This window comes from Lutra lutra, chromosome 8, assembly GCF_902655055.1.
Source record: "Lutra lutra chromosome 8, mLutLut1.2, whole genome shotgun sequence".
Lineage (NCBI taxonomy): Eukaryota > Metazoa > Chordata > Mammalia > Carnivora > Mustelidae > Lutra > Lutra lutra.
Window position 1 is genome coordinate 81,121,311 of NC_062285.1, and position 17,307 is coordinate 81,138,617.

Here is a 17,307-nt window from a genome sequence, read left to right on the forward strand (position 1 = left end):
ATCTTCCAAAGTATCTTGAACAAAGTCAAATTCTCACCATCTAGAGTGGGTATAAACAACCGCAAAATCATATTAATCATAAATTAATGGCCAACTTTGACTTGTCACTCCTACCTGAACCATTAGAAGGAAATGTAGAATATGATCCCTGCATATGAGAAATTTACAACCTACTATAATTAATTAAAGGAAGAATAGTGATAACAGTCTTCAAAATACTTTGACATGGTGGGGCATTTAAAAATCTCTCTGTACGGGGGCGCCTGGTTGGCTCAGTGGGTTGGGCCGCTGCCTTCGGCTCAGGTCATGATCCCAGGTCCTGGGTTCAAGCCCCGCGTCGGGCTTTCTGCTCAGCAGGGAGCCTGCTTCCTCCTCTCTCTCTGCCTGCCTCTCTGCCTACTTGTGATTTCTCTCTGTCAAATAAATAAATAAAATCTTTAAAAAAAAAATCTCTCTGTACGTAATTTTATCTCCATTTACTTAATATATCCTAACAGATGTGAGATTATATTTAGTTAATATAATGTGTTAGGATTCAGTTATGCTGGATGTGAGCCCATTGTGGAAACATATAAAGGTGACTGAGACTTTATAGGTAATTCTTAATTTTACCCATTTATGAAAGCATAAAGTATATGGATCATATATCTAATACAACCTAAGACATGATACATATACATGATATATTAACTAACTGGAGATAAAATTCAATCAGCTTTATTCACTGTGAGTTGGACCTAAATGGTTTCTTACGTAAGACATATTAGATAAGTGTTATCATATTTGTTCTTTTGCTAAGTCTCTTTGTAAATAACATTTTATTTACATTATAGGCATTTATAACTTACCTCCAATATGCATTGGATATATAGCTGGTGGTTTAATTATGAAGAAGTTCAAGATTACTGTCAAACAAGCTGCCCACATAGGATGTTGGTTATCTTTAATTGAGTATCTTCTCCATTTTTTGTGTTTTCTCATGATCTGTGATAATTCTTCAGTTGCTGGTATAACCACCACTTATAAAGGGTATGTTGTTTTCTAATGAATATCATACTTTTAGGACAGTTAATAATGTATTTTATTCAATGATTACCCTTGACCAGATCATTAGCTAATTAGAATTCCCAACAATAACCCATGGTCTTTATCTTTCCTCCATCTGTCAATTATAAGCCAGGCTCTAGGCTTATTAAAGAGGTTGGGAACATATCATAGGGTTAGTGAGTTTATGACTGCACATGTGTGTATATGATACTAGTAGATAGTAAAGTGGATAGCAAACAAACTGCCAACAGTCTTAGGTTGTATTAAGATATATGATCCATATACTTTATACTTTCATAAGCGGGTAAAATTAAGAATTACCTATAAAGCCTCAATCACTTTTATATGTTTCCACAATGGGCTCACATCCAGCATAACTGAATCCTAACACATGATATATTAATTCATATGTAAATTCATACATTTCATTTGTCTAATTATGTCTCTATCGTTGAATAGTTTTGGATATGTATTTGAGGGTTATCTGAATTTATAGGAAGGTTATGCATAGTAATGTTTTCTGTTGACTTTTGATAATATATCCTAACAGACGCGAGATGATATCTCATTGCGGCTTTGATTTTTATTTCTCTAATGACTGGTGATATTGAGTATCCTTTCACTTCCTTATTGGCCATCTGTATGTCTTTTATGGAAAATTCTCTGTTTAGTTCCTCTGCCCATTTTAACACTTGGTCTTAATCAAAAGGCTTAAAAATGATCCTCCGCCCATTTTAAAATCAGCTTGTTTGCTTTTTTGGTATTAAGTTTTATTAGTTTTTAGTTTTTTGTATTGAGTTTTATTAGTTTTTAAAATATATTTTGGATATTAATTGCTTAACACATATATGATTTGCAAATATTTACCCCCATTTCATAGGGTGTCTTTTCAGTTTGTTTATGATCTCCCTTACTGTCTGGAAGCTTTTTAGTTGATGTGGTTGCACTTATTTTTGCTATTGTTACTTGTGCTTCTTTGTGTCAATCCAAAAAATCATTGCCAAGATTGATGTTAAAGAGTTCACCCACTATATTTTCTTCTAGGAATTTTATGGCTCCAGGTCTTAAATTTAAGTCTTTAGTCCACTTGAGTTTAATTTTTGTGTATTGGGTAAGATAGTGGTCTAGTTTCACTCTTTTTATGTGGCTGTCCAGCTTCCCAACATCATTTATGAAGAGAGTATCCTTTCCCCACAGTAAATACTTAGCTCTCTTGTTGTAAATTAACCATATATGCATGGTTTATTTCTGGGTTCTCTATTCTGTTCCATAATTTTTTTACTCTTTTTTATGCTAATATCATACTGTCTTGATTACTGTAGCTTTGTAAAACAGCTTGAAATCCAGAAGTGTGATACTTCCAGCTTTGTTCTTCTTTCTCAAGATTGTTTTGGCTACTTATTTGTGGGTTCATACAAACTTTAGAATTGTTTTCCTATGTTTATGAAAAATGCCAGTGGTACACTGGAATCTGTTTAGGGATTGCACTGAATCTGCGGATTGTTTGTGGTAGTGTGGACACTTTAGCAATATTAATTCTTCCAGCCCATGATCTTAGAATATCTTTCTATTTATTTGTGTCTTCCTCAGTTTCTTTCATCAATGTCTAATAGATTTCAGTGTACATATTCTCACATCCTTGGTTAAATTTATTCCCTAAGTATTTATTCTTTTGATGCAATTATTGGATTGTTTTCTTAATTTCTCTGCCAATGTTTTGTTGAGGCTGAGCTTCACAAGGTGATAACCGTGCTCTACTGTTGGGACAAGGTTGCTAGCCAGGCCCTCTGGAGGAGAGAGGCCTCTAGCTGTATCCCAGAGTTAGGTGGTACTAGAAACTGCGTCCTCTGGTTGGGTAGGATCACTATCCACGTTCTCTCATCAGGTGAGGCTGTAAGCTCTGCTCCATGATTGGGTAGAGTCACTGACTAGGTTCCCTACCTGAGCAAGGCTTCACGCTGTGTTCACTACTACTTCAGGTAGTGCCGAAGGCTGGGCTATACTACTGGGTGGTGCTGTAGTCTGGGCTCTGAGGTTGCCCAGGGTTACTGTTCAGGCTCCTTGGTTATGTGGGGCCAGAGGTTACATTTAACAGTAGGGCAGGGCTATTAGCTTGGCTCCCAGACTGAGCAGGGCTATAGGATGGACTCTCTGGCTTAGGTTCTCTGGCCAGGCTTTCTGGATGGGTGGGACTGGAGGCTGTGCTCAGTAGTTAGGCAGGTCTGTGAGTTTGCTTCTCTGCCCAAACAGGGCAGCTGAACTGTCTCCACAGCCACCATGGCCTGTTGACTAGGTACCCAAATCAAGCAGAAGTGCCAGCTGAGCTCCTTGGCCAAAAGAAGCCACCATTCAGCTCTATAGATGAGCTGTACCACAGGCTGGGATCTCTATTTGGTCAATGCTGCAAGTAAGAATACAGTCTGCCAAGATCTGAGTGCTGCTTGCTATAATCCCTGTCCCCTTTCTCCTTCTTTATCTAATTCCTCATAAGTGAGGACTGCAGATTCTCCCAGTGATCCTCATGAGGTGAGACCTGAATGGGCCTCCTGGGAAACATCTCACAATGCCGAGGGAGCTTGATGTCCACCTTGGGTTCTCTCTTCCCACTGGCAAAATTGTAGGCCCAGGGAGGCCTTCCCAGTGAGGCGTTATGCTGAGCTGGCTGTGGGGCAATTTGTTTAGAGTGCATCTGCTCCTTGTACCATTCCAGTGTTGTCTCTCTAGGTCTTCATGGTCCAGGGGGGTACTTTAGCTTCACCCCCAGGTTCTGGGATTTTCACTATGGTATCTTATCAATGGATAGCTGCTAATTGGTCTTCTTGGGAGGGAGACTGGTCCAGAACAACCTATCTTGACATTTTGATGACCACTGCACATACTTTATACTAGGAGAATGTATTTGTTTACTCAAGTAGTTAGCTTTCTAAAGCTAAATGTACTATCTGCATTACAAATTGAACTGACAGATTCTGATCTTCAAAATTGCGTTCAAGCATAAGATCTCTTGTTACTACCATATGGATCAACCACAGGGATTTGGTCATCTTCATTTTTGTGTTCAAATAATACCTGAAAAAGCACCTTCTATGAGATAGGCACTCCGTTAATACCTGTTTTGGCTATTTCTTTATCTGAAGAAAATCACTGAAAAGTGGCTATGTGGTCACCAAAACAGATATTTTTTAATGCCAGAGCTTAGTACTGAGTCCACACATGGATAGTGGGAAGATTCCTGTTTCTACTTTGGGGAGGAGAGGAAATAAAATCTTGGATTAAGATGAAAAGAAGAAAAAGAAAATGCTCTGATAGTCTTTCAACATTCATGCATTATTTTAAATCATTTCAGAATGCAACAAGATTTATATGTGGGAAATACCATCCTTGCTGATTGTAACAGGGATTGCAACTGTCCAACTAAAACATGGGACCCTGTGTGTGGAAACAATGGTGTGTCATATATGTCAGCTTGTCTTGCTGGTTGTGAGACATCTGTTGGAGCAGGAATAAATATGGTAACACATTCTATTGGTCTTTTCACAGAACTTTGGTTTTATGCATTGCACTGAAAACTTCCAACATGAACTGAGTCCTCATTTGATAAAAGTAAAATTGAAGTCTTTCTGAAAGTTCATTTGATTTACTTTTTTTTTTTTTTAATTTGTGTATTTGAGAGAGAATGAGTGAGAGAGAGCATGAGAGAGGAGAAGGTCAGAGGGAGAAGCAGACTCCCCAAGGAGCCGGGAGCCCGATGCGGGACTCGATCCTGGAAGTCCGGGATCATCTTATTTTAACCCCATAATGTCTGACCACTAATCTTTTTCTTTAATTTTTTTGAATATAGTGGACACTGATCACTGATCTTTAATAAAGCGGTAATGTCATTACTCAGATAATTCATTTTTAAAATATTCTGGACTAAAATATTTTTATCATTGAGATGAAGTTGGTGGTTTTTATCTCAATTATCCGGCTAATTGCTTTGCCATTTTTTTCTCCTTTTCTATATTTTTCACGTTCTGACAGCTTTTTAGGAAGATGGAATTAGCCTTTTTTTTCTTTGCCTAAATAATGTTACAGTATTTAAAATGTTGGTTGGTGATAAAGTAAAACTTTCAAAAAATTTTCATAAAATTCTTATGAAAACCTGGAAACATACAATAATTTTTAAAGGACTGACTTTACTCTGTTTTTTGAAATGAACTGTATTTTTTGAAATAAAGCTTTATTCATAAGTATCTAAATATTTCCACTGAGTGTTCTGAAGCAAACTTTATTATACTTCCTGTTGTAACAAAACAGTATATGTTTTTAAAAGACATGACTTCAGAATATCTGAGCTATTGCAAATTTACTTCACATATTTAGAAAGCAATGCATTTTTCTAAAATTGCCTTTCCATGTCTTGTTTTATGCTATAATCCTGAGAGGGACCATAATTGAGATGAGAATAAAGGGAATAAATAGTCTCCATCTTGATCCAGTTGGCTATGTAGAAAATATTTGTGATTTGTGTTCAAAATTTTACTTTCTTAAATAGGATAATATATTATTTTCACACAGGTGTTCCAAAATTGTAGCTGCATTCAAACGTCAGGAAATTCATCTGCAGTTCTTGGACTGTGTGACAAAGGACATGACTGTTCCATGATGCTTCAGTACTTTTTAATCTTGTCAGCAGTTGGCAGTTTTATTTATTCTTTATCTGCCATACCTGGATATATGGTTCTCCTAAGGTACAAAAATCATTTTCTTTATTTGGATTCCTTTTTGGCCCTTTATTAAGGTAATTTTTTCTCAGAAAGCCACTTGGAGCCCATGTTATCTAAGAATTCAGTGCCTTCATGTATCACTTAATAAGAGTTGTACATCATTGAAATTTTATAAAATTTTATAGTTCAGGTATATGAATATTCACCTTTTGGAATTTCTCTTCCTAACTTTTCCTTTATTTTTTGCAGTTAAATTATGTGAACCTCTCATTGTTTAACACAAGAAGAGACATTTACATTTTAGTATAAACTGTATGAAATGGTCATTTCAATAGGTAAAGAGTAGTTGCCTGGCAGTCATGTCATATGGCTCAAGCTATAGGACATCGAGTTTAAAGCCGTCAGAAGCCTTGGTGTCACCAATTACTATCTAAAGGACATTAAACGGGTCACTTAATCTGCGCTTCATTTTTTTTTAATAAAAAAATAGGCGTAACAATAAATGTTCAACTCTTTTTACAAGTCTGTTGTGAGAGACAAATGATGAAGGGCTTTTTCAAACTAGGAAACTGCAGAGCTCCAATTCAAACTTAGGTGTCGTACACATGTGTTCATGGAATTCCAGCATTCTTCATACCTAGTAAACAATCACAGATATTCCTAGTGAACAAAATTTGCATTTCTTTCTCTTTTCTTCGTATTTTATTGGAACTTAGAGGCAGAGTTAAGATAATTATGATTCTCAGTGCATAGCACATTATTCTCATAGGCTGGGACAAGTTTTCATTCTTGTTTTACTTTGTTTTTTTCGTTCCATTTTTCACATCCTCTTACCATAGGCACTCACGTGAATATGATAGCTATATGATCTTAATGGATTGTCCTTTGTAAAATGCTAATTTTTTTGTTGGTATGTGCTTTTATATTCACACAGGAGCTGTTGTGCTGTAAATCTTCTTTTGGTTCATAAGGCACAGGCATACATAAATTCACCAAGTACTGCTAGTACTTATGAGTTATTCTCACACCTTTACTGCGAGGGAGTTCCTACACTTACAGCCTCACTAACACTTGGAATTATCTAACTTTCGGACTTTGACCACTCCAACAAGTCTAGAATGGTAGTTCACTGATGTTTTAATGTGTGATTTCCTGATTCAGTGTGTTTAAGCATCCTGTCAATTTTTTTTTTTTAGCTCTAGGCTTCTGCTTCAAGATGCTTATTGATTTTCTTTGTCTGTTTTCTATTATATTTCCTACACTTTTCTTGGCAATTTTGATGATTCTGCTTAAATTATAAATATTAATATAATATTGTTTACAGGATACAATTATCTCTTAGTCTCTCATCCTTAATTTCTCCACAGTATCTTTTATGAAATTAAATCCTAAATTTTATCATACTGAAATTTATCATACTGAAATTTCTTGCCTTAGGATTTTTATGTTGGGGAGTCATATTTTAAAAGTGTTTTTTCATTCCTAATTTATAAAAATATTAACCTAAGTTTTACCCTAATATTTATAGTTTCACCTTTTATATATGGTTCTATAAACCACTGCAAGTCTATTTTTATGTGTGGTACAAGGGGGACAGATGTTCAGTGTTATTTTTTCTCCATATAATAAAGTAGTTTTCCCAACATCAGTATAAATAAGAGGTCCCTTCTCTATTGATTTGTGGTACCACCTTTATCATATCTCATGTTTTAATATTACATGAGGCTATTTTCACTTTTATTCTTATTCCACAGTTTTGTCTGCTCTCATACTGGTACCATATTGATTTTATTACTTTGATATTGTGTATGTTAATATCTCATATGGTAACTCTTCCTCACCCACCCACAACTGTCATCTTTACTCTTTCTTTTTTCTTTTCTTCACAAACTGATTTAGCTACTGATGTATGGATCTTTATACTCACATAGGAATTTTTTTTATTTTTTTTTAATTTTATTTTTTATAAACATATATTTTTATCCCCAGGGGTACAGGTCTGTGAATCGCCAGGTTTACACACTTCACAGCACTCACCATAGCACATACCCTCCCCAATATCCATAACCCCAACCCCCCTCTCCCAATCCCCCTCCCCCCATCAACCCTCAGTTTGTTTTGTGAGATTAAGAGTTACTTATGGTTTGTCTCCCTCCCAATCCCATCTTGTTACATTTATTCTTCTCCTACCCCCTTAACCCCCCATGTTGCATCTCCTCTCCCTCATATCAGGGAGATCATATGATAGTTGTCTTTCTCCGATTGACTTATTTCGCTAAGCATGATACCCTCTAGTTCCATCCACATCGTCGCAAATGGCAAGATTTCATTTCTTTTGATGGCTGCATAGTATTCCATTTTGTATATATACCACATCTTCTTTATCCATTCGTCTGTTGATGGACATCTAGGTTCTTTCCATAGTTTGGCTATTGTAGACATTGCTGCTATAAACATTCGTGTGCACGTGCCCCTTCGGATCACTACGTTTGTATCTTTAGGGTAAACACCCAGCAGTGCAATTGCAGGGTCATAGGGTAGTTCTATTTTCAACATTTTGAGGAACCTTCAGGCTGTTTTCCAGAGTGGTTGCACCAGCTTGCATTCCCACCAACAGTGTAGGAGGGTTCCCCTTTCTCCGCATCCTCGCCAGCATCTCTCATTTCCTGACTTGTTAATTTTAGCCATTCTGACTGGTGTGAGGTGATATCTCATTGTGGTTTTGATTTGTATTTCCCTAATGCCGAGTGATATGGAGCAATTTTTCATGTGTCTATTGGCCATCTGGATGTCTTCTTTGCAGAAATGTCTGTTCATGTCTTCTGCCCATTTCTTGATTGGATTATTTGTTCTTTGGGTGTTGAGTTTGCTAAGTTCTTTATAGATTTTGGACACTAGCCCTTTATCTGATATGTCATTTGCAAATATCTTCTCCCATTCTGTCAGTTGTCTTTTGGTTTTGTTCACTGTTTCCTTTGCTGTGCAAAAGCTTTTGATCTTGATAAAATCCCAATAGTTCATTTTTGCCCTTGCTTCCCTTGCTTTTGGCGATGTTCCTAGGAAGATGTTGGTGCGGCTGAGGTCGAAGAGGTAGCTGCCTGTGTTCTCCTCAAGGATTTTGATGGATTCCTTTCTCACATTGAGGTCCTTCATCCATTTTGAGTCTATTTTCGTGTGTGGTGTAAGGAAATGATCCAATTTCATTTTTCTGCATGTGGCTGTCCAATTTTCCCAACACCATTTATTGAAGAGGCTGTCTTTTTTCCATTGGACATTCTTTCCTGCTTTGTCGAAGATGAGTTGACCATAGAGTTGAGGGTCCATTTCTGGGCTCTCTACTCTGTTCCATTGATCTATGTGTCTGTTTTTGTGCCAGTACCATGCTGTCTTGATAATGACAGCTTTGTAATAGAGCTTGAAGTCCGGAATTGTGATGCCACCAACTTTGGCTTTCTTTTTCAATATTCCTTTGGCTATTCGAGGTCTTTTCTGGTTCCATATAAATTTTAGGATTATTTGTTCCATTTCTTTGAAAAAAATGGATGGTACTTTGATAGGAATTGCATTAAATGTGTAGATTGCTTGAGGTAGCATAGACATCTTCACAATATTTATTCTTCCAATCCAGGAGCATGGAACATTTTTCCATTTCTTTGTGTCTTCCTCAATTTCTTTCATGAGTACTTTATAGTTTTCTGTGTATAGATTCTTAGTCTCTTTGGTTAGGTTTATTCCTAGGTATCTTATAGTTTTGGGTGCAATTGTAAATGGGATGGACTCCTTAATTTCTCTTTCTTCTGTCTTGTTGTTGGTGTAGAGAAATGCAACTGATTTCTGTGCATTGATTTTATATCCTGACACTTGACTGAATTCCTGTACAAGTTCTAGCAGTTTTGGAGTGGAGTCTTTTGGGTTTTCCACATATAGTATCATGTCATCTGCGAAGAGTGATAGTTTGACTTCTTCTTTGCCGATTTGGATGCCTTTAATTTCCTTTTGTTGTCTGATTGCTGAGGCTAGGACTTCTAGTACTATGTTGAATAGCAGTGGTGATAACGGACATCCCTGCCGTGTTCCTGACCTTAGCGGAAAAGCTTTCAGTTTTTCTCCATTGAGAATGATATTTGCGGTGGGTTTGTCATAGATGGCTTTGATAATATTGAGGTATGTGCCGTCTATCCCTACACTTTGAAGAGTTTTGATCAGGAAGGGATGCTGTACTTTGTCAAATGCTTTTTCAGCATCTATGGAGAGTATCATATGGTTCTTGTTCTTTCTTTTATTAATGTGTTGTATCACATTGATTGATTTGCAGATGTTGAACCAGCCTTGCAGCCCTGGAATAAATCCCACTTGGACGTGGTGAATAATCCTTTTAATGTACTGTTGAATCCTATTGGCTAGTATTTTGGTGAGAATTTTTGCATCTGTGTTCATCAAGGATATTGGTCTGTAGTTCTCTTTTTTGATTGGGATCCTTGTCTGGTTTTGGGATCAAGGTGATGCTGGCCTCATAAAATGAGTTTGGAAGTTTTCCTTCTATTTCTATTTTTTGGAACAGTTTCAGGAGAATAGGAATTAGTTCTTCTTTAAATGTTTGGTAGAATTCCCCCGGGAAGCCATCTGGCCCTGGGCTTTTGTTTGTTTGGAGATTTTTGATGACTGTTTCAATCTCCTTACTGGTTATGGGTCTGTTCAGGCTTTCTATTTCTTCCTGGTTCAGTTGTGGTAGTTTATATGTCTCTAGGAATGCATCCATTTCTTCCAGATTGTCAAATTTGTTGGCGTAGAGTTGCTCAAGTATGTTCTTATAATTGTCTGTATTTCTTTGGTGTTCGTTGTGATCTCTCCTCTTTCATTCATGATTTTATTTATTTGGGTCCTTTCTCTTTTCTTTTTGATAAGTCTGGCCAGGGGTTTATCAATCTTATTAATTCTTTCAAAGAACAAGCTCCTAGTTTCGTTGATTTGTTCTATTGTTTTTTTTTTGGTTTCTATTTCATTGATTTCTGCTCTGATCTTTATGATTTCTCTTCTCCTGCTGGGTTTAGGGTTTCTTTCTTGTTCTTTCTCCAGCTCCTTTAGGTGTAGGGTTAGGTTGTATACCTGAGACCTTTCTTGTTTCTTGAGAAAGGCTTGTACCGCTATATATTTTCCTCTCAGGACTGCCTTTGTTGTGTCCCACAGATTCTGAACCATTGTGTTTTCATTATCATTTGTTTCCATACATTTTTTCAATTCTTCTTTAATTTCCTGGCTGACCCATTCATTCTTTAGAAGGATGCAGTTTAGTCTCCATGTATTTAGGTTCTTTCCAAATTTCCTCTTGTTATTGAGTTCTAGCTTCAGAGCATTGTGGTCTGAAAATATGCAGGGAATGATCCCAATCTTTTGATACCGGTTGAGACTTGATTTAGGACCAAGAATGTGATCTATTCTGGAGAATGTACCATGTGCACTAGAGAAGAATGTGTATTCTGTTGCTTTGGGATGAAATGTTCTGAATATATCTGTGATGTCCATCTGGTCCAGTGTGTCATTTAAGGCCTTGATTTCCTTGTTGATCTTTTGCTTGGATGATCTGTCCATTTCAGTGAGGGGAGTGTTAAAATCCCCTACTATGATTGTTTCTTGTCGATGTGTTTCTTTGATTTTGTTATTAATTGGTTTCTATAGTTGGCTGCTCCCACGTTAGGGGCATAGATATTTAAAATTGTTAGATCTTCTTGTTGGACAGTTCCTTTGAGTATGATATAGTGTCCTTCCTCATTTCTTATCATAGTCTTTGGCTTAAATTCTAATTGATCTGATATAAGGATTGCCACTCCTGCTTTCTTCTGATGTCCATTAGCATGGTAAATTCTTTTCCACCCCCTCACTTTAAATCTGGAGGTGTCTTCGGGTTTAAGATGAGTTTCTTGTAGGCAACATATAGATGGGTTTTGTTTTTTGATCCATTCTGATACCCTGTGTCTTTTGATTGGGGCATTTAGCCCATTAACATTCAGGGTAAGTATTGAGAGATATGAATTTAGTGCCATTGTATTGCCTGTAAGGTGACTGTTATTGTATATTGTCTCTGTTTCTTTCTGATCTCCTACTTTTAGGGTCTCTCTTTGCTTAGAGGACCCCTTTCAATATTTCCTGTAGAGCTGGTTTGGTATTTGCAAATTCTTTCAGTTTTTGTTTGTCCTGGAAGCTTTTAATCTCTCCTTCTATTTTCAATGATAGCCTAGCTGGATATAGTATTCTTGTCTGTATGTCTTTCTCATTTAGTACTCTGAATATATCATGCCAGCTCTTTCTGGCCTGCCAGGTCTCTGTGGATAAGTCTGCTGCCAATCTAATATTTTTACCATTGTACGTTACAGACTTCTTTTCCCGGGCTGCTTTCAGGATCTTTTCTTTGTCACTAAGACTTGTAAATTTTACTATTAGGTGCCGGGATGTGGACCTATTCTTATTGATCTTGAGGGGGGGTTCTCTGAACCTCCTGGATTTTGATGCTTGTTCCCTTTGCCATATTGGGGAAATTCTCTCCAATAATTCTCTCCAACATACCTTCTGCTCCCCTCTCTGTTTCCTCTTCTTCTGGAATCCCAATTATTCTACTGTTGTTTCGTCTTATGGTGTCACTTATCTCTCGAATTCTCCCCTCGTGGTCCAGTAGCTGTTTTTCCCTCTTTTGCTCAGCTTCTTTATTCTCTGTCATTTGGTCTTCTATATCGCTAATTCTTCTTCTGCCTCATTTATCCTAGCAATGAGAGCCTCCATTTTCGCTTGCACCTCATTAATAGCATTTTGATTTCAACTTGGTTAGATTTTAGTTCTTTTATTTCTCCAGAAAGGGCTTTTATATCTCCCGTGAGGGTTGCTTTAATATCTTCCATGCCTTTTTCAAGCCCAGCTAGAACCTTGAGAATCATCATTCTGAACTCTATATCTGACATATTACCAATGTCTGTATTGATTAGGTCCCTAGCCTTTGGTACTGCTTCTGTTCTTTTTTTTGTTGTGAATTTTTCTGCCTTGTCATTTTGTCCAGATAAGAGTATATGAAGGAGCAAGTAAAATACTAAAAGGGTGGCAACAACCCCAGGAAAATATGCTTTAGCCAAATCAGAAGAGATCCCAAATCGTGAGGGGGGAGAAAGGGGATAAAAAGGGGTTCAGAAGAAAAAAAAAAAGAAAAAAAAAAGAAACTATTAAAAAAAGAAAGCCAATAAAAAATATAAAAAGGAAAAAAAAATATATATATATTAGATAAACTATTTAAAAAACGTTAAAAAAAGAAAACGGTAAAAGTTAAAAAAATTTAGCAGAAGAAGAGAAAAAAAAATGAAAAAGAGAAAAAAAATTAAATTAACTGCAAGGCTAAAGAATCATGGGGAGAAAGCCATGAGTTCCATGCTTTGCTTTCTTCTCCTTGGAATTCCGCCACTCTCCTTGGTATTGAAACTGCACTCCTTGGTAGGTGAACTTGGTCCTGGCTGGGTTTCTCGTTGATCTTCTGGGGGAGGGGCCTGTTGTAGTGATTCTCAAGCGTCTTTGCCCCAGGCGGAGTTGCACCGCCCTTACCCGGGGCCGGGCTGAGTAATCCGCTCGGGTTTGCTGGGTTTGCTTTTGGGAGCATTGTTCCCTGAGCGCTTTCTGTAGAGTTCCGGAGGACGGGAGTGAAGATGGTGGCCTTCCGGTCTCCGGCCCGGAGGAGCCGAGAGCCCAGGGCCCCACTTCTCAGTGCGCCCTCAGAGAACAGCGCCCAATGACTCCCGTCACCCTGGCCTCCGGCCGCGCTCTGAGCTGACCGAGCCTGCGACCGGTTCAAGGTAACCCCGAGTTTAGAGCTCACTCCTCGGCTCTGTCTCTGTAGCCAGCTTCCCCATTCTAATACCGGTAAGCTCTGCGACACTCAGACACCCCCGATCCTTCTGTGACCCTGTGGGACCTGAGGCCGCGCTGACCCCGCCTGGGCTTCACCCCAGTTAAGCCTCTGGAGCGATGTCCCTCAGTGGAACAGACTTTTAAAAGTCCTGATTTTGTGCTCCGTTGCTCCGCCGCTCGCCGGGAGCCAGCCCCTCCCCCCGCTGTCTGTCTTCCCGTCGCTTTGGATTCACTTCTCCGCCAGTCCTACCTTGCAGAAAGTGGTTGATTTTCTGTTTCTGGAATTGCTGTTCTTCTTCTCTTCAATCTCCTGTTGGATTTATAGGTGTTTGCAATCTTTAGATAAGCTATTTAGCTGATCTCCCGCTACCTGAAGTAGTCTCAGCCTGCTACTTCTCCGCCATCTTGACTCCTCCGTGGCTCTTTACATAGGAATTTTGATGGAGTTTGTGTGGACTCATAGATTAACTGGAGAAAATTTGGCATCATATTTTTGTGAAATATCTTCTGTGAATATCTTTCCATTTATTTAAACTTTCTTCTATAAATACCATACACACACATATATCCAAATATATACATATATACAAGATTATATCATTCACAATTATAAACATATACATATCCACATATATCTACACAGGGATATGGATGTTTGTATGAATACATACTGGTATGTATTTATTTGTGATTATAAGTGGCCCTATTTTCTCTTATATTTTCTAGTTGGTTATTGTTAATTTAGAGGGATACTGTTAATTTTTTAAAGTTTAGTTTTTAATTTTTCTTATAATAATTTTTTGATTTTGTTAGGCTTTCTATATAGAAAGGTGTACAAATGTGAAGAGTTACATCTCTTCACTTCTAAACCTTACACATCTTAGGCTTTTTAAATTTTCTTATCATCAACTTGAACCTCCAAAATTATGTAAATGATACTGGTGATTGTAGTGATAGTGGTGATAGTGAGTATTCTAATCTTAATGGAAACCATATAAGTTTTTCCATTATGATACTTGCTGTAGATTTTCAGTACATAGTTTCCATCTAGTTTCTAAGTCTTTAATAATGAAATGGGTACAAAACTTTATTAATTGTATTTTTCTGCATCTATGATTCTATAATTTTTCTACTCAGTATTTTTAGTGTAGTAAAATAAAACAGTTTTTTTTTATGTTAAAGTGATTGCATGGATGAGAAAACCATACTTATGTTATATTTTTATATATGATTTGGTTTGTTTAAACAATACTTTATTTAAAATTGTTATATCTATCTTGATAAGTGAAACAGACCTACTATTTTTTTATTCTTGTTCTGCTTTAGAATCACTTGAGATCCCACAAAATGAATTTATAAATTTTCTTTTTTTTAATTTCTGGAACTACTTATATTAAATATCTGTCTGTTGAAAGTTACATACATCCACCTGTAAAAATATTTATACTTTGGGCTCATTTGGACAGTGATATTTGATTATTATTTCAATTTTTTCAATGTTAGTGCCTATTCACATTTTCCATTTCTACTTACACCTGTTGTATGCTTGTTAGTGAATAAGTGTTTATAATGTTCTTTTATCATTCTGATATTCTCTGGTATATCTGAAAGGTTTACTCTTTTTTCTTATGTACTTTTTTGTTCCTTCATCATTTTTTTCTTGATCATTGTTGCCAGAGACATATGTTTTATTTTTCTTCTTTTAAAGAATCAGTTCTCATTTGGTTAATCTTTATTTCATGTATTTCTGCTCTTTTTAATTTTTTTTCTTTTAGGCTTGTTCTGTTTGTCTTTTTCTAACTATTTGAGTTTAATACTTAGATCATTTGTTCATTTTGACTACTATAGATGAAACTATACATTTCCTCCCAACTATTACTTATTTATGCCTCAATTAATATTTTCTTTGAAGTTTATTTTGAACTATTTTACAATTTCTGTTATGATTTGCCCCACCAGACCAAAGCTTATTTATTAACATGTTATATAATTTTCATATTGATTAGAACTTTCTATAGATATACGTTTATTATTGTTATTTCATTTTTATGTTCAGAGAACATAATCTGAAAGATTACAGGTTGGGAAGGTGAGATGTCAAGGCTTTCTTTGGGGCCTAGTGCATTTTTTGAACACTTCACATTTTTCTGAAAAGAATAGGTAACTTCTGCATTTTGAGTATACAGTTCTCAGATCTTTTGAAGTAAAGTACTTTATTATTGAAATTTTGTAAATGTAATTCATCAGTTTTTCAGAGATAGGTGTTCAAATCTCTAAATATTGCTGATGTATTTCTTACTATAATTCTGTCAGTTTTTAAAAAATTATGTTCAGTTAGCCAACATATAGTACATCATTAGTTTTTGATATAGATTTCAACAATTCATTAGTTGCATATAACACCCAGTGCTCATCACAACATGTGCCCTCCTTAATACCCATCACCCATTTTTTTTTTAAATTTAGTATTTGGAGGTTATATTATAGGATTATATGCTTTTGGTCATTGTACTTCTATTATTAGCATCACTTAATTCTCTTTATCTTTTAGTTATTTCTTTCAAGGAATTATACTTTGTTTCTTATTAAAATTGCAGTTCTAGCTTTCTTTTGGTTCACTGTTCCTGTTACATCTTTTCCTTTCCCTTTATTTTCAGTCTTCAATCTTCCTTTATGCTTCATAGATAATCTGTAGGTATGATTTTATCATCTAAAATTGGTACACTTAACCCATTTATTTTTTTTTATAATTATTGTGGCAAAGCTCTTTTTACTATTTTACTTAATACATTCTATTGATTTTACTTTCTTTTTGTTTCTTTTTTTGCTTTCCATTGTACAGTGAAACCCCTTATCTGCAAGGGATATATTTTAAGATCTCCAGTGGATGCCTGAAACAGTGGATAGTACCAAACCCTACACAAATTGTTTTTCCTATATATACATAATTGTGATAAAATCTAACTTATAAATTAGGTACAGCAAGAAATTAACAATAAAATAACTAATAATGAAATAGAATAATTGTAACAATGAAAGTTAAGTGCATGTGGTCTGCTCACTATTATAATATCTCATTGTGCTGTATGCACCCTTTTTTTTTTTTTTAGATTTTATTTATTTGACAAAGAGAGAGAGAGCACAAGTGGGGGAAGCGGCAGGCAGAGGGAGAGGGAGAAGCAGGCTCCCAGCTGAGGAAGGAGCCCAATGCAGGGCTCAATCCCAGGATCCTGGGATAATGACCTGTCCTGAAGGCAGACAGTTAACCAACTGAGCCACCCAAGTGCCTCTGTACTCGCCCTTTTTCCTCCTGTGATGATATGAGATGATAAAATGCCCACATGATGAGATGAAAGGAGGTGAATGACATAGGCACTGTGATATAGGGACTGTAGCCTTCAGCTGCTTTTGATCTTCCAGTCCGTGGACCATCTGCTTCTTGACTGCGGGTGACTCAAACCACAGAAAGTGAAACCACAGATAAGGGGGAACTGCTGTGTATATTGGATGTTCTGTTACTACTTTGAAAGCTGTATCTTTCAAATGGTTAAACCTGATTATTGAAATTCTTAACTACATTAATGTTTTACTTATCAACTTCTAAACTTTTTAGTATTAGTATCTACCCCCTAATAAAACAAGTACCTAATCAGGTTCTCTTCATGTCTCT

The 17,307-nt window shown here is 36.5% G+C and overlaps 1 protein-coding gene across 3 annotated transcripts in view; it reads left to right on the forward strand.

The window, feature by feature from the left end:
* The window catches only part of SLCO1A2 (solute carrier organic anion transporter family member 1A2), a 57,607-nt gene that overhangs the window by 23,924 nt on the left and 16,376 nt on the right, over positions 1–17,307 (forward strand). For all 3 annotated transcript variants that reach the window (XM_047743088.1, XM_047743087.1, XM_047743086.1), the window contains exons 10-12: positions 834–1,029; positions 4,394–4,559; positions 5,608–5,780. In XM_047743088.1, coding sequence (XP_047599044.1) covers positions 834–1,029; positions 4,394–4,559; positions 5,608–5,780 — 535 coding nt within the window. The remainder of the gene's footprint in view (positions 1–833; positions 1,030–4,393; positions 4,560–5,607; positions 5,781–17,307) is intronic.